At 46.7% G+C, this 21559-nt stretch overlaps 1 protein-coding gene across 1 annotated transcript in view; it reads left to right on the forward strand.

Moving 5' to 3' along the window:
• Positions 1 to 19735, forward strand: part of trpc5a (transient receptor potential cation channel, subfamily C, member 5a) — a 78247-nt gene extending 58512 nt beyond the window's left edge. The window contains exons 10-18 of the mRNA XM_028405077.1: positions 350 to 548; positions 1505 to 1644; positions 2937 to 3137; positions 3696 to 3817; positions 13205 to 13400; positions 13492 to 13701; positions 15331 to 15372; positions 17169 to 17258; positions 18698 to 19735. Of these exons, the coding sequence (XP_028260878.1) occupies positions 350 to 548; positions 1505 to 1644; positions 2937 to 3137; positions 3696 to 3817; positions 13205 to 13400; positions 13492 to 13701; positions 15331 to 15372; positions 17169 to 17258; positions 18698 to 19735 (2238 nt within the window). The remainder of the gene's footprint in view (positions 1 to 349; positions 549 to 1504; positions 1645 to 2936; positions 3138 to 3695; positions 3818 to 13204; positions 13401 to 13491; positions 13702 to 15330; positions 15373 to 17168; positions 17259 to 18697) is intronic.
• The last annotated feature ends 1824 nt before the right edge of the window (positions 19736 to 21559 follow it).

Here is a 21559-nt window from a genome sequence, read left to right on the forward strand (position 1 = left end):
GGTGTCTGAGAGGAAAGGGGAGTAAGACCTCAACGGTCTGCACATGGGGATGACTTCATGTTTATCCTGTACATGTACTTGTACTTTATTTTAAGGTAATATCAGTTTTAAAAAATCCTCTAAAAATAGAGCAGTTGGACTATAAAGATTCTTTAAAAAAACAAAAAATTCTACAATATTGTCTGCAAACAGCAAGCCATGGTTGACCTACATGTGTCCAGCAGTCACATGACAGAAATTCTGCGAGTATTTGTGGGCTTTATTGTGCAGGGTGCAGCATGTGAAGCTCCTGATTTATCCTCTGTTGGCTGAAACTGCCTCTGCTCCATCTCCTCTTCCTCCTCCTCAGATCTACCTGTTAGCTCCAAAAAGCGCTCTGGGGCGCTTCATCAAGAAGCCCTTCATCAAGTTCATCTGTCACACGGCGTCCTACCTGACCTTCCTCTTCCTCCTGCTGCTGGCCTCGCAGCACATCGCTCGCACCAACCTGCACATGCAGGGACCGCCGCCCACCATCGTGGAGTGGATGATCCTCCCCTGGGTGCTCGGTGAGATTTGAACATTCTTTCCCCACAGATAGTTCGGAGACTTTTTCTTAAACACATGACTCATATGTCTAATATTACAAGTGGACGTCTAGCAGATAACTTTACAAGTGAGTGAGTCAGCGCCGCTGGCCGAGCGGCCGCTCTCTCCTCTGAACGCTGGAAGCAGCCACATTTTAAAACAACCTGTCTGTTCTCACTTTGATTGCTGGTCCTCAAGCGTGTGGAGGAGGTGGCGTTGGTGTGTGTGTGTGTGTGTGTGAGGGTGGGAAAGTGTGAAAAAAGGGTGATTACATCTCCGTCTTCTCTCTCGGAGCCAATCATTTCCAAATCTTCACTATAATCACTGAAAAAATACGAAACCATCTGTTCTCCTCCGTCATCTCTTCCCCCTGCCCTCACTGCTCTGAAACGCTCGTCTACACCCATTATTATTATTATTTAATTTAACGCTGAGATGGAGAACTCGAAAAAACTACCAGGACCAATCAGGAAGAAGTTCTGTGGTGAAGAGAGGCAGCAGATAATTAAGAGAGAGAGAGAGAGAGATGTGACGTTTGCATCGTTCGCCCATTTAGTGTCAGCTTTCAGCTTCAAGTTCACGTCGAACAGCAAACAGTGTTTGTGCAATTACACTTACGGACAGGAGGGGGAGCCAAACATTCTGCACTGTAGCTTTAAACTTCCCCATCGTCATGTGCACACAACCACACCCTCCTTCACCTAACCCTCTGTGATCATTAGCTGCTGTGGAAACAGGAAGTGGAGTTAGCCCCAAAGCTGAGCATAGTTAACCAAAAATAAAGTGACTTGTGAATTATTTAAAATGAAACCCGGCGTTTTCTAAAGTCAGTTGTTCAGAACAAATATGTTACCACAGAGAAGAAAATATTCAGCAGTGTGTGGTTGTGCATGTAGATGACCAGCCGTGTGTGTTTGTGTGTGTGTGTGTGTTTCAGGCTTCATCTGGGCAGAGATTAAGGAGATGTGGGATGGAGGATTCACAGAGTACATCCACGACTGGTGGAACCTGATGGACTTTGCCATGAACTCACTCTACCTGGCCACCATATCGCTGAAGATAGTGGCCTACGTGAAGGTGAGAGATGAGGAGGAGGAGGAGGAGGAGGAAGGAGGGCTCAGGGAAAGAGTGGCAGCATCTGTTGTCATAGCAACGGTCACAAGCTAACCTCAACCAATCAGGTCAAAGAGGAAACAACACGCTGCTGAGCATCTTTTGCAAGCATGCTAGTTTGTTTAGGATCGTTATCACCATTGTGAGACAAAAAAGCCTCAAACTGCTTCTTTAACCCCTGCAGACAGTAAACACCAGACGTGACCTTTGACCTAAAAGTACCCTTCATCTGTGCTGCAGGTCGTCTTTGAGCATCGCTTCATTTAACAGGAAGTTTGAAGCACTCACAGCTTCAATGTTACTTAGCTGCACACTCTGCACGCACACAACACACACCTCTTTATTAAGAGCAAATAGTCCTATCGCACACAGACACACACACACCAGACGGCTGGGCCATCTGCGGCAGCTGTGAGTCACTGATGGTGGCGGGTGGCCCTCCCACACAGGCCCTACACATGATGCATCTTATACGAACATACAAACATGCATATACAATGTGTAATGGTACATACATGAAGTGACAAAACAAAACAAACACACATCAAACACACATCAAACACACAACAGACGCTCACAGAAGCAGCTGTCAGCTCAGTATATTTCAGTTTTTTTGTCTTCTTCTTAAAATATTCATCAACTTTTAAAATCCTCTGGAGAGCTTATAGTTACTACTTGAAAGATTCGATTGTGTGTGTGTGTGTGTGTGTGTGTGTGTGTGTGTGTGTGTGTGTGTGTGTGTGTGTGTGTGTGTGTGTATGAGGCAGACAGACAAACAGACAGAGTGCTTACTGTGAGTGATTACTGAGTATGCATCTGTGTTTCTGTTTCCAGTTGTCCTCCTGAGTGTGTGTGTGTGTGTGTGTGTGTGTGTGTGTGTGTGTGTGTGTGTGTGTGTGTGTGTGTGTGTGTGTGTGTGCGCGTGCGTGCGTGCGTGTGTGTGTGTGCGTGCGTGTGTGTGTGTGTTAGAGACAGGATGCTAATAGAGGCAGAGTTAACAAGACAGAAGTCCTGTGGAAGTCTAATGGCTGAATTTAGAATGAGGAGGAAGCGGAGCATGAGACAATCAGGAGGGATGTGGAAAAATATGGATGACTGGAGCACAGACAGAGAGCATGCTGGGAAAAAAAGCGGGGGGGGGGAAAATTATGAGGGAAGGAAAGAAAGAGGATGTCGGCGCATGAGGATGTTGGAGGAAGTAGTTCCTGACATGTCTGAAACATGTTTGCCCTCTTCTCTCCGTGTGTTCCTTTCAGTATAACTCCTCTCGTCCCAGGGAGGAGTGGGAGATGTGGCACCCGACGCTGATAGCCGAGGCGCTCTTCGCCATCGCCAACATCTTCAGCTCACTCAGACTCATCTCCCTCTTCACCGCGAACTCCCACCTTGGGCCTCTGCAGATCTCTCTAGGCAGGATGCTGCTGGACATCCTGAAGTTCCTCTTCATCTACTGCCTGGTGAGATGTTCACCCTCCTCTTCCTCAGCATCTGTGACTGAAGCCAGATTACACGTATGAGAGGGACAGCAGAGAAAGGTGGAAGGAGCTTGTCCTCCTGGAAGTTGACCAACAGAAGACGCAGAAGCAGGAAGTCTGGACCTGTGTTGACTTCCCTGAGCATCCATACCGTAACACCATGTATAGATGTGCACCTAAAATCCTTTTGTTGGGTATCTTAAGCTATGAGTAGTATGAGGCAGTCGCTCCATTGATCGTCCACTCACCCTCACACCAGTGATCAGAAGAAAGCAGAACATGTTGGTGTTACATGAGGTTTATTAGAGGCACCTCAGTGTCCAGACCTTGGGGACTTCGATGGCACCTTGACCACTGACATGACCTGATAACATAGTGGTAGTGATCGGTTCCAATCCCAGTGAGCCAGGGACACAGATAGTGTTTGATGTAGCACTGCTCATGTGGGCTTCAGATGGATGTTAGAGGATCAGATGGTTTCATGTACCAAAGTGTAACAACCGTATCATCTCTCCTGGTTTTTATGTGTGTCCTGTGTAGGTCTTGTTGGCGTTCGCTAATGGTTTGAACCAGCTGTATTTCTACTATGAGACCAAGGCGTCAGAAGAGCCCAACAACTGCAAGGGCATCCGCTGCGAGAGGCAGAACAACGCCTTCTCCACGTGAGTCTGTAGTCTGTTCATCTGTTCAACCTCTGAGATCCCCAGAGGATCAATCCCTGATGCTTTTGGTATTGGCACTGACTTTTTTTAAAATCTAGCGCCACCAGCAGGTGGAGCAGGATTAGCACAAAGTTTCAGCTGTCATCATCCCCAGAGGCTAAATCCTGGTGAAGTTACACATTTAACTCACAAACTACAACTGCAAAAGTGAAATCTGGTCGTCTGACGACATTCTGAGCAGCTTCTGGTGGACAGTGATGAGATTTCTGCCAGATTTGTGCCATCTTAAACACCCATGAATGCATCGTAGAGGCTTCAGGCTCTGAGCTTGTGTTTGAACCACCAGAAGTTTGGACCAATCAGCATCCAGTGAGGGAAATGCTCACAGTTATAGGCATGTTTTAGACATGCTAATTGCTACTTGCTAGCTTTCAAATATCCTTGGCAGCTTGTTGTGGTTCCCTTTTTGATCTGGTAGGTTGAAGTGACCTCATGATGGACTCATGATTCATCCAATCAGGAGCCAGGCTAATATATAATGTATTCATATGGTGTGTGATGATAGTTAAGGGATGCGGCTTTGCTCCTCTATTGATTTTTGTGCACCTGTTAGCAAGCTAGCATTCTAATCTAAGATGCTGCATTCACACAGCTGCTAGCATAGCAATGAAGAATCTAGAACAGAAACACAGACCTTAACCCTGCCAGGTCTGGATGCTAAACAAAGGGTTAATTTGTTTTGGTGGGTGCCATGTTTGATAACAGCCGGCAGTGATATATATCCACATCTATTCAAATGCTGTCTGGATTTATGTTTGAATATTATATTACACGCATCAACTCCTACACAAGTGCGGTGTGTGAGTGTGTTTGCATCGCTGCATCGACCGCCGTTGGAACTTCCTCTCACTCAGACCTTCCTCCTCCTCTTCTGCGTCGTTGCACCAGATAATGATATGGAAACGATTTTTGGTGTTGAGTAGAGGCTCGGGCTCGCTCTCGGGTCGACATGAAGAATGTTAATGATGCTGCGAGGCGGGCAGACCTGCAGACGTGCGAAAGAGTGTGAGTCCAGGTTTCACTGATTGAGAGGCCGAGTTTGAGTTATAGCTCACACACACACACAGAGGGGATCCGGTGTGTCAGTGCTGAGAGAAGCTCTAAGCAGAATATTGATGAGGCGCATGGTTTGTTTTAGATAATAGCTTTATTGATTTGTGATTGATTCCATCACAGTAAGGCACTCTGCAGGATGATAGGTCTGCGATGCTGAAACAACAAATCACACTCTCAACCAGGAGTTTTTATAGAACAATGTGACCTTCACTCTAATGTAAACAATATTATTGTGAATGTAATATGTCAAGCTGGTCATACTACGTGTTGTATAAAGTGGGAAAGTCATTTGCAAACTAGCCAACAACGCTGCACCTCTGTTAACAGACAAGCTAGTGTCACTGAGGCAAGGCTCTCAGGGACCAGAAGGTCACTTCCTGTGACGAAATCAAGCGCTCAGGTCCATTTTAGAACACACGCCTCGTCTCTGACCTGCTGCTGCTGCTGCCAGCGGTGGATGAGTGTCTGCCGGAGACACCTCGTCCTCACTCTGAAGCTAAATGAGCGAGCAGATTGCCGCGCTGACGGCTCAGATGACGCATAATGCAAACAGAGCGATCGCAGCCTCGCGGGCGCATCGACATTCATGAGTTTACAATGCAGGGATTACTTCCTCAGTGTGTGTGTGTGTGTGTCCCTCGTTGCTGTGTTATTCACACACACTTATCAGCATTTATGAGTTATTTCTTGGGACCGCTTCCTGTTTCTGCTCAGGTGTCTACCCTCCTCCTTCCTCTTCTCACTCATCTGTACTTCACACACACTTATCACCATTAATGTGTTAGATCGTTTTACACATTGCAGCCTGAATGTGTGTGTGTGTGTGTGTGTACCTTGCCATCTCTTTTCCTTGTCTTCACACACTGTAAATATTCCTTCCTTTTACTTTCACACTGACAAATGCTCCCTCTCTCCTGCTCTCTCTCTCTCTCTCTCTCTCTGGGTTTTGCACTCTTTCTTTATGTCTCTCTCCCACAGCATCAGTGTGTCTAATTCCCTTTTGTTTGTGCATTTAAATGCATCATCATTACACATGTTTTCTTTCTGCTGATTGGCAGCAGTTGTGCATTCTGGGAGTTGGAGTTGATTTGACAGTTCAGCACTGCAGGCTGGGATGATTTCATTGCTTTTAGGAACAAAGTCTGAACACACAAACGCTCTTTGTTTTCTTACACAGAAAAAAAAAACTGCAACACACACACACACAGTTTTCTTTTCTCAGCCCACCTCCCACACAACTGCAGAACTGTAACAGTGAAATGACTGAGTGGCTGTGAGGATCAGCTGTAACAGTTTATGACTCGGTTTAGTGGACAGAAAGATGAGAAAGGAGAGAGAGGGAGGGAGAGAGAGAGGATGGTGCAAGAAGTCCAGAGAGGAGGAGAGGAGGAAGCAACCTGGAGAGGAAGGGAAAGAAGGAGAGGAGTCAAGAGGAGAGGGAGAGGAGAAGAAAAAAGGAGAGGAGAGGAGAGGTTTGGTTTTCAAAGTCCTTTTAATGACCACTTACCAAAACTAACAAAATTTCAACATGTGAGTAAAGAACAAATACAAAAATTTTCAGGGTACACAATCAATCCTGACCAACACAAATGAAACAACTCTCAAATCATAACTTAAAGGTTAACTCCCCGTTTTCTGCCACAGCACACAGCACCCCTCCCACAGTCCATACATGTACGAAGTCCTGCAGCTTGTCTAGTGTTTTGTGAAAGGTGTACTCCACCCGAAGGCGAGATTTTAGCAGTCCTTCAAAAACTGGCACTACATCCACACACCCAGAATCCTGGGTTTTGTTCCTGCGTGTCAGCCAGATAGCCAACTTTGCACACCCAGATACAAAATTCACCAATGTACACACAGATTTCAACAATGCCTGATATTTTGGGCCAAAAATAAATAAATCAAAAGAAAACCTCATCTCAAACCCCCGAAACAGCCTTTTCACCAACTCAAAGAGTGGTCCTAGCCTGGGACACTCTACAAACAAATGTGCGAGAGTTTCAGTTTGCATGCAAAAGACACACTCTAATCCCACCCCAGGGTCCATGTGCGCTCTGTATCTGTTCGTAGCTATTGCACCATGTATAACCCTCCATTGGAGATCTGCTGTTCGCTTCTCAATGGGCGGCTTATACAGGGACCGCCAGCTGCCCTTCGGGGAAGCATCTGGGCCAAAGAACTCAGTCCACCTCGACTCCCTGACTTCCGAGAGGGACTGGAGAACTTTCACACAGGTTGTGTACAGATCCTTTTTCCCTGCATCCTTGAACTTGTCCAGGTGTGGTGTTTTAAAAGACAGCAACCGACCCCCCTCCTCCTGCCACTCCCCCACTGCAGGAGAAACAGACAGAGCAGGGAAGCCATACTCACTGCCTTCGCTCCATTGCTCACACAAGGTAGAGTCTCTTACAAAAAGTCTTAAAGGGGGTGGAAGAGCCTCACAGACCTCCACCACCACCCTGTTGAACAGACGAACAGAGGTGAGTTTACTCGTCTCTCTCAGAACGTCCACCGGTAAAGCAGTCAGCTTCATTAAATGACCTACTTTAGTGCAACCGGCACTTCTGAGGTTAGCCCGCAGGCTAGCAGATTCCAGGGATAAAGTCTTTAAAAAAGCACTGCAAAACAGTGGCTCTTCAAAAACCCACATGCCCGGAGTCTCACTTCTTGCACGTTGAAATTTAAAAATCCTCCAGGACTGCAGTACAGAGCTGTAGAATGGTGTAAGTCCAGATAAGTCAAGAACCTCGCTCTGTATAAGGAAAAGTTGTTTATCGTAATCCAGCCGGCCAGCTCTTCTCATGAGGAGCCGAGCTGTGTCTAACCAGCTCGGACCACTGTTGTAGAGGATCTGTTGCGCTGTCTGTAGTCTGAAGGCAGCAATTTTAGACTGAATGTCAATTAGACCTTGCCCACCCTCGGCTACAGGTAGGTATAAAACTGCTGCCCGAATCCAGTGCTTTCCAGACCAGAAAAAGTCCAGGATTATCCTCTGGATGTCCTCTATGAAGCCCCTCGGCGGTGTCAGAGGGATGAGTTTGTGCCAGAGAGTCGAGGCAACCAAGTTATTAACAACCAGGACTCTCCCCCTATAAGACAGCTGAGGTAGCAACCATTTCCATTTAGACAACCGAGCGCACACTTTATCCCTGATTCCCTCCCAATTCTTAGCTTTAAAGCCCTCAGTGCCTAAAAACACTCCCAACACCTTCAACCCCTCCCTCTTCCAATTGAGACCTCCTGGTAGAAAGGGCACTGCCTGATCCCTCCACTGGCCTAACAGGAGAGCCTCACTTTTACCCCAGTTCACCCGTGCAGAGGATGCCTTCTCATAAAGGAGCAGGGCATCTTGCAGACGACGAACATCCTCCTGACTAGACACAAAGACGTTCACATCATCTGCGTAAGCAGACAATACTAATGCACGCTCAAGCCTGCAGGACCCAGGTAAAGAAAAACCACTGAGCCGATCCCTCAACCTGCACAGCAGAGGTTCAATTGCCAGACTATAGAGCTGGCCGGAGATGGGGCAACCCTGCCTTATGCCCCGCTGTACAGAGATCGGCCTGCTCAGCCCAGCACCCATTTTTATCAAACACTGTGCATTGCAATAAAGTGTTTTTAACCACCTTACAAACCCTTCACCAAAGCCAAAAGACCTAAGCGTGGAAATCAAATATGAGTGATCCACCCTGTCAAATGCCTTCTCTTGGTCCAAAGAGACAACACCAACGTTTACATTAAAACAATCACACACATCTATTACATCTCTAATTAGAAAAATATTGTCCATAATATACCGGTCAGGAACACAATAGCTCTGATCTGTGTGAATAATAATGCCTAAAGTTTCTTTTAGTCTATTAGAGAGTGCTCTAGACAGTATTTTGTAGTCTGAGCAAAGTAAGGCAACTGGTCTCCAGTTCTTTAAAAGTGCCAAGTCTCCCTTTTTTGGCAGCAGGGAGAGGATTGCCCTCTGACAGGACACCGGAAGAGATCCAGATTTAAAACACTCCAAGAAAACTCCGAGAAGATCATGACCAATGATATTCCAAAAAGTTTTAAAAAAGTCCATGGGCAGGCCGTCGATCCCTGGTGCTCGTCCAGACTCCATCTGATTGACGGCAGATGTCAGTTCCTCCAGGGTCAGATCTTTGTCCAGATCAGCCTTTTCCTCTATGTTGAGCTGGGGAAGATCTTTCAGGAGCTCTTCCCGACACTCCAGATCACAAGGTTCCGATCCAAACAGGCCTGCATAGAAGTCCATAGCATGCTTCCTCATCTCAACTGGGTCAGTGGTAGTACTTCCCCCCGGCAGCCTTAGGCATGTCATTAGCTTTCTCTCCGCCACCGATCTCTCAAGATTGAAGAAGAAAGAGCTCGGGGCATCCATGTCCTTTAGCTGGAGAAAACGTGATCGGATAAGGGCTCCCTTAACCCTCTCCTGCAGGAGTGAACTCAGCTCCGACCTTTTCTCCTTCAGCAAAGGGGCAGTGATGTCATCTGCACTCCTATTTAGGCCTTTTTCTATGTTCTTAATATCTAACTCTAGATCATTAATTGCAGCTTTAATCCTGGCAGAAGAGTAGGAGGTGTACTGCTGACAAAAAGCACGTATTTGTGCTTTACCAACCTCCCACCACAACTTAAGGGAACAAAAATTAACCTTTTGAGTTCTCCAATGATCCCAAAAGCGTCCAAAATCCTGACAAAAATTTTTGTCCAGCAGTAATTTATTATTGAAATGCCAATAAGACTTGGGCCGTGCACCTAAAGAAATCACTATTCTCACCGCTACTAAATGATGATCAGTAAAACCAACTGGATGAATACTGGAGGAGAGCAACCTTGGGTTGAGAGACTTAGAAATGTAGATTCTGTCTAATCTAGCTGCACAAACTTGATTATTGCAGACCCTGACCCAGGTGTACTGCTGAGATTGTGGATGTTTGACTCTAAAAGAATCAAGCAGGTCTAGATGTAAAATGACGTTGCTCAGGGACTGAGATGACTGCGGGTGAGGTTCTTCACCAATTCTGTCAATAGTGAAATCTAAGGTGCAGTTAAAATCGCCACCAATAATAATATGCTCCTGTTGATGCATTATCAGCTCATTTTTTAACTGGGTGTAAAAAATAACTCTCTCCGCTCCACTATTTGGGGCATAGATGTTAACAAAGCAGTAGACTACGTCCTCAATGGCTACTCTAACAATGAGCAGACGGCCTTTCACTACTTCAGTGCAAGATAAAAAAGATGTAGCGACAGCTTCTCTAAAAAGTATAGCTACCCCTGCACTAAAATTTGTTCCATGACTTAGTCTAAAAAGACCCTTCCACCATAAACCCCACTCTGTCTCATCGTGTGTGACTGTGTGTGTCTCTTGTAAAAACAACACATCAATCCTGTTTTGATTGGAGACCTCAGAGATTAATGCCCTTTTCTGTCTGTCCCTCCCGCCATTTATGTTAAGAGAACCAATGTTAAGGCTCCTCATAGATAGGTCAAAGAAAGAACAGAGACAGATAAAAACAGTTAAAAAACAGAGGAGCGAAAATAACACCCAGTGCTGCATCATCATTTACATTTTTTTACTCTTCTGGCTTTGCCACCGATTTTCCTCAGAGTAGTGACGTGTTTCTTAAGCCGGAAACGCTTCTTTTCATCTAGTTGGTCGAAACCAACTTGTCTTTTGAGGATGTTAACTGTTCTGATGAATTTATCAGTGTCCCTGAAATAATCCTCCACTCTGACAGACTTTTTGAAAGTTTCATCCAGAAACAGATTTATCTCTTCTAACGAGTAAAGGTCTGTGCTCAAGCTGGAAGAGCCAGAGATGGATGTGTTATCTGACTCATAGTCTTCTTCCATCTCTTCTCTGGTACATGAAGCCTGGCTGGCAGACAGCAGGCCCTCTTCACTGAAGACTGCTTCCTGATCAGTGTGAGGCTTTGCAGGAACTTCCATGTTCCCAACCAGCTCTGCTGCAACGTTATTGTCTGCAGCCTGAGAGGAGCTCATGACACCACCTGCAGGCTGACTTTCACTCCTGCTCAACCCGGTACTGATGAGATCATTGGACCTCTCTGACTCTGTAACAATCACCACGTTATTTACATCAGTCACCGGAGCAAGAACTTTAGCAGAGGCGGCGGCTTCCGCCGCGCCGGGGACAGACCCGCCAGCCGCGGTATCGGGCGGATCCGCCGACCCGGCGCGAGCGGGGCCGCCCGCACCCGCTCCCTGCTGCTTATGAGGACATGCAAACCTCTTATGCCCCACATCACCACACTCAAAGCACTTCATCTGTCCTGAGCTCGCGTACACCATGTAGGAAGCGTCACCCTGCTTCACACGGAAAGACACCTCCAGAGTCTGTGTCGGCGAGTCCAGGAACATGAACACCTGTCTCCTCAGAGACTGGACATGCTTCAGTTTGGGGTCCTTGCACCCCAGGCTCACCGTTTTAAACCCACTGGCAAATTTTCCAAAGCGGCGGAGCTCCTTCTCTAACAGCTCATTAGGTATGAACGGCGGAACGCCGGATACGGTGATCCGCGTTGAGGGAGCTGTGAGCGGGGACACCTGCACAAACAGGTCCCCGAGGAACACGCCGCTCTCAATTAATTGGTGGACCTGAGGTTCCGTTTTTAGGAACACGACAACCGCCTTGTTCATACGAGAGGCGAACAAGATGTTGTCATGTCCTACCTGTTCACCTGCCGCCAACAGAACCTCCTCCACGGAGACCGAGCCGTCTGGAGGGACTATCCGCGCACCTTGCCGGATAGTTGGAGGCGGCGTCACAGACGCCATACCTCCCGAAAGCAACCAGACCCCACAGAAAAGTAAAGAAAACCGTCTTACCTGATGATGCAGAAAGTAACAGTAGAAACACCAGTTGAAAAACCGACCAGAAAACCAGTTTGAACTCCGCGCCACTCACACACCGCCACCACCACTCACGCACCGCCACCACCACTCACGCTCACACTCACCGGAAACGGAAACGAGAGGAGAGGAGAGGAGAGGAGAGGAGAGGAGAGGAGAGGAGAGGAGCAACCTGGAGAGGAGAGGAAAGAAGGAGAGGAGTCAAGAGGAGAGGAGAGGAGAGGGGAAGAGAACCTGGAGAGGAAGGGAAAGAAGGAGAGGAGTCAAGAGGAGAGGGAGAGGAGAAGAAAACCTGGAGAGGAGAGGAAACGAGGAAGAAAGGAAACAAGGAAATGTGAAATTAGAGAGAAGGAAACATAGAAGATCGACAGAAACAACAGAATGAGAGAGGAGAGGCTGATAAGAGCAGACCAAGGTGAGGTAGAGGAGGAGAGGACTGATGAATAGGATACTTGTGATTACTGAAACAGTTTGATGAGAGGCCTGAGGTTAATGACAGAGCTTTATGTCTCCTGGTTTGAATTTCACCGACTCATTTCTTCCTTGTTTCATAACTCTGACTCAATATCACGCTTCGTTGCTTCATTCAGTGCTGATTCAATTCCTCTCTCTCTCTCTCTCTCTCTCTCTGTCTTCATTTACAGTCCTCACCTATGTCTCTCGCCCTCTGACTCCCTCTTGCATTTAACACATGCATACAAACGCACACATTTGAACGCCATCACTCACACGCTGCGTATGCGGGGACACACACACATGCCCTCGTCTGTGCACTGATGTAGTGATCAGTCACTATAACAACACACACTGCTGCAATGGGAATAAATGTAGGAGTCCTGAATATTTGATGCTGCACAAATATCTCAGCCTGCAGACAAACCTCCCCTCTGCACCTCCTCCCCCTCCTCCCCCTCCTCCTCCTCCCCCTCTCTGCTTGTGATGTAGTGTCGGGCGCTGCCAATTGTTGCTTCATCAAAGATTCAGTAACCTGTGCTGTAACTGTGACTGTCACATAGACCGAGTGGAGGAATGGAATGAAATGAGGAGGTAAAGAGAGGGATGGAGCGAGGAGGCCTAACATCACAATGAGGAAATGAAAACAGAGGAAGCAAAGAAATGAGAAAGTAAGAGGAGAGGGAAGGGTGAGGTGACAGGGGACACACAAGGAAGACATGATGACAAAATGTACAAAACAAAGCGGATAATGTAGATGAAGTGAGAAAAGAAAGGACAGGAAGAGACGAGGAATCAGAGAAATGAGAGGAGGAGGACGTGCAAACTCAGTGACAGAGAGGAAGAGGTATCATGGATGAGAGGTGTTTTGTCTGATTGATCATTCATTCCTATGCTCTCTCTCTCTCTCTCTCTCTCTCTCTTCAGGTTATTTGAGACTCTCCAGTCTCTGTTCTGGTCGGTTTTCGGGCTCTTGAACCTGTACGTCACCAACGTAAGAGCTCGGCACGAGTTCACAGAGTTCGTTGGGGCGACCATGTTCGGGACGTATAACGTCATCTCGCTGGTGGTGCTGCTCAACATGCTGATCGCCATGATGAACAACTCCTACCAGCTCATCGCTGTGAGTGACGCCCGCTGAAGCAGCTGTTTAATAGCAGGTGCGGAGTGTCCGTCCTGGTTTCATGACCTTGTGTGTTTCATGGCCCCTCCAGGACCACGCCGACATCGAGTGGAAGTTCGCTCGCACCAAGCTGTGGATGAGTTACTTTGACGAGGGGGGCACGCTGCCGCCTCCGTTCAACATCATCCCCAGCCCCAAGTCCATCTGGTACCTGCTCAAGTGGCTCCACAACAAGCTGTGCAGGAGAGGCCAGCCGCCGGGGGAGGACACGCACAAGTGTGAAAACCTGCGAGAGTTCACGGTAAGAGGGGGCCGCTACGCTGATTCTAAATGAATGGGTGAGCTTTCAGGCTCCCGCCTTAGGCATTCCATAGGGAAGGTTAAGGAGGAGCCCATTCCTGCCCTAGGTCTTCCATGCAGACAGCCATTATGATGTGCTCTCTCTTTCTCTCTTTAACTCAGGCTTTCCTCAGGGAAGGTTGGGGGTTACTGCTTTTCCTGCCTAAGGCTCTCCACACAGGTCAGGGAGGTGTGTTCCTGCTACCTAGGGCTTTCACAGTATGCACACAGTTGGGGAGGTATCCCTCAAGGGTCTTAGCATGGAAAGAAGATGCGTTCTCACCTTCACCTGGGCTTTCCTGGAAGGCGTGCCTTAGGCTTTCCTGGAGATGGACTTCACGCCCTAATCTTTCTACATATATATCTTTAAAGGCAGGAAAGTTCCAGAACTGAATCATACCACTGATTATAAGTAAGAGCAGATGGAAAGTGTTTTTCACCCTAATTGGTTCGGACTGGGTTTTTCTGTCTCCGGTGGCTCCACAGCTGATTCAAGCTGAAGGACGGAACCTGAGCAGGTTAAAGAGTTAAAAAAAAAAACACACAGCAATGAGCGTTATCACAGAAATCATCACGTGGAGCGACATCAGCTGTGTCTATAAGCACAGAAGGAACATCGGCAGATAAACACGTCCCGATAAACACATCTAACAGTCCAGTCATCTGGAGAGAGAGCGAGAGCGAGAGAGAGCGAGAGAGCAGGCAGCACAGAGTGATAAGGCTTTTTTCACAATCACACACACACACATGCGAGTGCAGCTGGCATGCTCACCTCAGCTGAAGTCAGCTGAGTTATATAAACCAACCAGCCCACATAGGTTCACAGAGCCACACAGCACTGCAGAGATCTGATCAAGGGAGAGGAAGGCAGCGTGTGTGTGTGTGTGTGTGTCTGTGTGTCTGTGTGTCTGTGAGATATGGAAAGCAATGAGAGACGTGTGGATGAAGATATGGGAATGATGTGGACTGAAATCAGGGGAAGAAAAATGAAAAACTGAGTATGAGGGAAATAAAATGAAGAATGTGGAGAGATGATATGAAACAGAGGAGGAAATACCAGCTGATGGATGTGTGAACCGACACACACTTTACTTACAGAATAAAGTTTAATGATTATTTTTGAAGCATTTAGAGACAGAATGCAGCGTTCAGTCGTCTGAATCTGCAGCATGTACATCAGCCGCTGTCATAAGAATTATACAGGTCTCTCTGAAACAACACTCGAATGGCCTCAGTGGGTTTGAGTCATTAGATCCATGATCCAATGATGAGGTGAGAGGATGGTTTTAATCTGCTCCTCTCTGTCACTTGGTGATGGTTGTGATTCTGAATGAGAGCGACTCAGATGTAAATGAAGGGCGCAGCTCCGCTCTCCAAAGTGTTATATCTCCGTTTGGAGTGGAGAAAAAGTGATTAACTGGAGTTCATTACTCAGCAGCTCTGCAGTCTGGAGGACCCAGGCTGTAAACATGTCGTTCCAACAGCCCAGGGAAATTTGTTGCCTTGATCCTTTTGTTCTAGTTTGGAGCTGTAAAAGTGTTAAATATCAGCTTCTCTGTGTGTGACATACGTCTGTTTTCTCTCTTTACAGGAGCGCCATGCTGACAGTCTGATACAGAATCAGCATTATCAGGTTTGTTCTCTGCACACAGCTTCATGTCTGCTCACTGTGTTTCTGCATATTTGTATTTGTACAAAACCTCGTGCCAGCTTTCAGTTTGTTTGTCTGTGGAAAATTCAGCTGTTTGTGTTTAAAATGAAAAAATAAAAATTCATTATATTTTTGGCCCACTCTATAATATTTATATATTATTTATCTAACTTTTGGGCCACTCTTTCATATCATTTTCACTTCTTTAGTTTTGGGCCACTCTTTCCTACTGTTTTCTCTTGTTTCGTTGTGGGCCACTCTTTCGTATTGTTTTCTCCTGTTTAGTTTTGGGCCACTCTTTCATATTGTTTTCTCTTCTTTAGTTTTGGGCCACTCTTGCATATTGTTTTCTCTTGTTTTGTTTTGGGCCCCTCTTTCATATTGTTTTCTCTTCTTTAGTTTTGGGCCACTCTTGCATATTGTTTTCTCTTGTTTCGTTTTGGGCCACTCTTTCCTACTGTTTTCTCTTGTTTCATTGTGGGCCACTCTTTCGTATTGTTTTCTCCTGTTTAGTTTTGGGCCACTCTTTCATATTGTTTTCTCTTCTTTAGTTTTGGGCCACTCTTGCATATTGTTTTCTCTTGTTTTGTTTTGGGCCCCTCTTTCATATTGTTTTCTCTTCTTTAGTTTTGGGCCACTCTTGCATATTGTTTTCTCTTGTTTCGTTTTCTGCTATTGTTACTTCTTTCAGCTTTGTATCAGGTTTTTGTCATTATCTCATTTTCTTACGTTTCAGTTGTTCACATTTTTGGTTGTGTCCCGCTTTTGTTTTTGTGCCGCTCTTATATTGTTTTCTCTCGCCATTTATTCTCAGAATAATGCTAACTTATCATTCTATTTTTTTTAAACAATCTTTGCCTAAACTGAGAGTGAGGAGCTTTTTTTAAAGTCTTAGTACTAAAAGAAACACACTTATTGTCTTTGGCAGCCATAACCGGCATTTAAAATCTTGAATCTCAGAGATTTTTGTGAGAATTTGTTCAGCAAATCAACTGAGACTGAGCTCTTACATTTTGACACCTTAGCACTGGCGGTGAGTAGAAACGTAGGAGCGCCAGTACTTTTGTATTTGGCAGCGCTGGTGGTTGCTTTGATAGCCGTCCATGTTTTTAAGGATGGATGTAGGAATCTGTCCTTCACTGTGACAGAGTGTGTGGTGTGTTCTGGCAGAGGCGGAGAGTGACAGCATGCCAGACCATCCTGTTTGGCAGTCACAGGTGTTGACTGTGGGAGGATGCAGTGTGTGTGTGTGTGTGTCAGGGTTTGAATTGCCACCCACAGAGCACCAAATGCTTGTGAAATTTGTGTTTCGTCTGTAAATCAATGAGGGTGACCCGCCTCATTGGCCGATTACTTAATGAGACAATAACATTCAGATTCCTCCACTGGGTTGAGATGGCGGCGCTACAATCACCAGTGTGTTATGTTGGTTTTACTCACCCTCTACTTTTGTGTTATGCCACTCTTTCATACTGCTTCCTGTCTTTGTTTATGTTTGTTTTGTGCCTCTCTTATCCATTGTTATAACATTGTTATAACTCCTTTACTTTTATTTTGGTGCTGTTGTTTTTTATAGTTTTGTTTTGACTTGATTTGGCCTGTTATATCCTGTCATACCTTTCTGTACACTCAGTGGTACACCACAGAGAGTAACTGTTCATAATTCACTTCACAGTGTTTAATGGCACCAACATGAGATATAAAAATAATTCATGAAGAAGAAAATCAATAAAGTGAAGAAATAACGTAACATTGACCTCGGTCACTGTTTCCAACAGGAGGTGATCCGGAGCCTTGTGAAGAGATACGTGGCAGCCATGATCCGCAGCTCAAAGACAGACGAGGGCCTGACGGAGGAAAACTTTAAGGTGGGTAGCAGCTGTTGTCATGGCGATGTGATGTGTACATGGAGTTCAGTCATCCGCTGCACGGTTCACAGGTTTATTTACAATGTTACGGCATTAAACAGGGCAGGTCTTACTGACACCAAAGGCAAAGCTGCTGTTTATATACAAAGATTTAATAAAAGATTTGAATAAGCACCACCTGCCCGCTCTACCCTCCGCTCTCCTGCCCGCTCTACCCTCCGCTGTCCTGCCCGCTCTACCCTCCGCTCTCCTGCCCGCTCTACCCTCCGCTGTCCTGCCCGCTCTACCCTCCACTCTCCTGCCTGCTCTACCCTCCGCTCTCCTTCCCGCTCTCCTGCCCGCTGTACCCTCCACGCTCCTGCAGCTCTGATTCTAACAGCCACCAATCCTTCAACAGACTTTCTTTTCTTTTTCTAAATCTTAAATTATTCTGAGCCACTTCCCATGATGCCCTGGGAGCCCAGCCTGGGCTTTGAAGTAAAAAGTTCCTTTGGGGGCTTTTTCGGCACAAAAACAACATCAGGTGCACATGGAAGTGAATAATGTCTCACAGTGTGTGAGAGTGTGTGTTTAAAATAACCAACATCAGGTGCACGGTGAAGCACATCACAGCCTCTGACTCTCTGAGGAAATCAATCCACATGTGCAGCGCTCGGGTCGAGTACGGCAACAAAGATGGATCAGATTTTAAAGTTGTGTGTTTATGTTAATTTTCTGTGAAGGCTTCAGGCTACGTTCATGTTGCGTGTGGTCTGAATGCTGATGCACGATGGTGTCTGTCTGTGACTCTCCTCGTTTCTTTCTCATTATCTAATTCTAACACGTCAAGTGAATTCCAGTGTCAATATTTGGCTTTATTATTGTTCATTTATCAGTTTTCTCCCACTCATCTGGACTTGTTCCGTGTCCCTGCATACATCTAAAGGGTTAAACATTGTCATGACATCATCTGGACATAAGTGGATGTAAACAGTAATTCTAGTTCACTTACACAAACAGCATGAAATGGCATTTAATTATAATGACGTCCTGGATGTTGGATTAGATAATCTCAGTTATCTCTGTACCCTTGTTGACAGGAAGTCACAGCACTAGTTAATCCATGAGTCACCTGAGAGAGTAATTATCTCCTCATATTTAAAGTGAAATTCTGGAGTCTGTGTCGATGTGTGACGTTCAGCTGAAGCTGTTAAAATATTTGCTTTTCTTTCCTCCACGTTTATTTTCTTTCAGCTTTTATCCGCTTTTTGTTTGTCTCTCTCGACCCCTCTTCATCGCCTTCACCCTCCTCTTCACCCTCTGCCTCTCTAAACTGATGGTTCACATCGCCGTCATCTCTCCCACTTACCCTCCCGGCCCTCTTCTTCTGTGTTTTTCCTTCCTGTTTTTAACCCTGAATAAAACGTTGAATTCTCGTCTCTCTTTCTCTCTCTCTGCAGGAGTTGAAGCAGGACATCTCCAGTTTTCGCTATGAGGTCCTTGATCTCCTCGGCAACCGCCGCCCTCCCCGGCGACACTACTCCTCCTCCAGCGAGACGACGAGAGACGATGGCGCCGTGGCTTCTGAGGACGACAGTGAGTCGGGAGACGGAGGTGGAGTGGGAGCCCAGAGGTCAAAGAGCGTGACCTTTGTGACCCCGGGGGAGGACGACATGAGGCCGGCGCCGACGCTCGGCGTGTCTGCGTTGGTGCGCTCTATTTCTGGGATGACCCGGATAGAAAGGCAGGGTGAGGGGGAGGAGGAGCTGGAGGAGGGCATCAGATGGGGGGAGGAGGAGGAGGAAGAGGAGGGGAAACCAAAGAGCAACGGGCTGAAGACGACCGTCATCCCTCCGTCCTCCACCCCTGTCCTCCCCTCACCGTCTTCATCATTCTCCTCTTCGTTCTCCTCATCCTTCGCCCGCACAAGAAGCCGCCTGCAGCGGCTCTCAGCGCCGAGCTCAAAGACGGATTCTTTCAAACGCCTCTCCTACCTGTTCTCCCGCTCCAAACGCAAAGCCCCGCCCATGCCACTCCCCCTCCAATCCCCACCCTCTTACACCATCTCTGACGGGTTGCTCCGCCCCCTTGGGAGCCACAGCCACTCCGACTTCGGACTCAGTGATGTGACCAGAAGCGAGACTCACCTGAACGAGGTGGGCTGCTCAGTCGACATCAGTAACCCATCATTCTCGCCGCGGAGGACGAACGGGCGGGACTCGCTCCTGACGCTGCCCCTCCCACCCCCGTGCCCCTGCCAATCCCTGCACTGTGCTTCCAACATGTCAGAGTCCAGCTCACGCCTCCTGGACTCCAGTGAGGACGTTTTCCAGGGCGGAGGTGTGGTAGGAGCAGGCGAAGGAGATGTGGACGGTGGAGGAGGGGGCGTAGGAGGCGGCGGTGGGGTGATGATGATGGGCGGGTGGGTGGGACCCTGTGATGATGTCATAGAGGACAGCTGTGAGGTCATAGAGGACTCTGTCACCACGCAGCTATAGGAAAGCCAGGACTGCTGAGCTGTTTTTCTTTGTTTGCAAAATGGCTGAAGTCACACAAAGATGGAGACACGGAGAGAGAGAGGGCGGGATCTGGTCTCAGACGCAGGCGGATTCGGGGTTCAGGAACACCACAGACTGGAGCTAGTTCATCAATGATTGACGGAAGGAATATGAAGTGGCGGATGTTCATGAGGCAGTTTGACATCATCATCCAGGTCATTGTCTGTGCGCGTTAGCTAGCTAGCTGACGTGCTGCTGAGTTCGTTACCATCCCAATAAATGTCTTATCATCACCCACCCACCTGCTTTATTGTTATCATCACATCTAATGGCCGTTATCATGCGTTATCAGCCCATTCAGTGGCCATTGTTGATGTTGGGGAGGCTGTCGGACGTCGTGGCTCTTTGTTTATGTTAACAAAAATATTTAGTTAACTACTTTTTCTGAATATTTGCAAAGACGCTAAATGGAAACTTTGCTAATGTAAACTAGGCTTTTTTATTAGTCATTACAACGGATGATACGGCACCTTCTGCCCTACTAGTAGCTACAACAGGGCTGTGTTCGCTCTAATTTTAATAACTTATCACTGGGCTGCTTTGCTTAATAACTATGGAGTTAATCTTCTCTTCTTTTCGTTAACGAGCTAGCTAGCACCTAATCTTTACCACGTTTGGACAGGGTTAATGGTGATTATCTTACGCATGTAAAACACACAGATGGATTTCAGCATCATCAGTCGTCATACAGTCATGACTTTATACCGCATGTGTCACATCAAACTTTGTCTTCATAATCGCCACCATGTCCACTGAGTGAAGCCATTTGAAGGAGAGTTCTCTGTGGAGGATTCGTGACCACTGAGGAATTACAAGGAGCCAAAGTGACGTTTCAGAGAGGAGATATCGTTTCCAGTTTGGTCGTCTTTCCCTTTAAGCAAAACTTTGAATCTGAATAAAATCCTCTGGAATATGAACTTCCTGTTTTGACTGCCCTTGGAATATCCTCCACTTTAACACTGGAATGATGGATTTAAACCGACCCCTGGGATGAAGCGAGGCAGCATGGAGCCTGCACCCTCTCTCTCTGCATCAACAAGGGCCAAGGAACTTTGTTTTAATCCTAATAACAGTTATACTAGTAATAATAATAATGATAATAAGAGACTTCTAATAATAATAATAATAATAATGAGGACTATTCTGGTTTCTAAAGACTGTCTTTGCTTCTCTTTGAGTTGCCTACGATATCCTGGCTTCTCGTTCAGCTCTTCCTTAATAATACACTTTAACCTGGGTGATATATATCGTGAGGGCGGGGGTGGGGTGAGGGGACTGAAAGGAACGCAGGACGTTTTTTTTTTTGTTTTGGACAGAGGGACATATGGACACAAAGAGCAGGGAGGAGTTTGCCTTTCTATCTGTCTGGGAAATCTATTTTAAAGGGAAATTTCAGCAGAGTTTCATCATTTCTTTTCTCTTGAAGTCACTCAGACTTCAGAAGGTCGGCATGAGCAGAGGCTGTTGAATTTTACTCTGGTTAATATACGACCGTCAGCGGTGAAGTAGAGAAATTATGCATGTTTGATCAAAAAAAAAAAGCAAACACCGTTACCTGCAGCACACACACACACACACACACACACACACACACACTTGAAATATCAGCCGGTGTGATGAGTAGCTCCTGGCCAAATGTTTTGGCCTTTAGTCAGATCTCTCCAGAGTCTCTTCAGCGGGATGACATCCTCACTTCTCTCTGTCTGTTGTTTCATCTTTTGTCCTACAACACACACACACACTCTCTCTCTCTCACCCCCTCCG

The sequence above is a fragment of the Parambassis ranga genome, chromosome 5, assembly GCF_900634625.1.
Source record: "Parambassis ranga chromosome 5, fParRan2.1, whole genome shotgun sequence".
NCBI lineage: Eukaryota > Metazoa > Chordata > Actinopteri > Ambassidae > Parambassis > Parambassis ranga.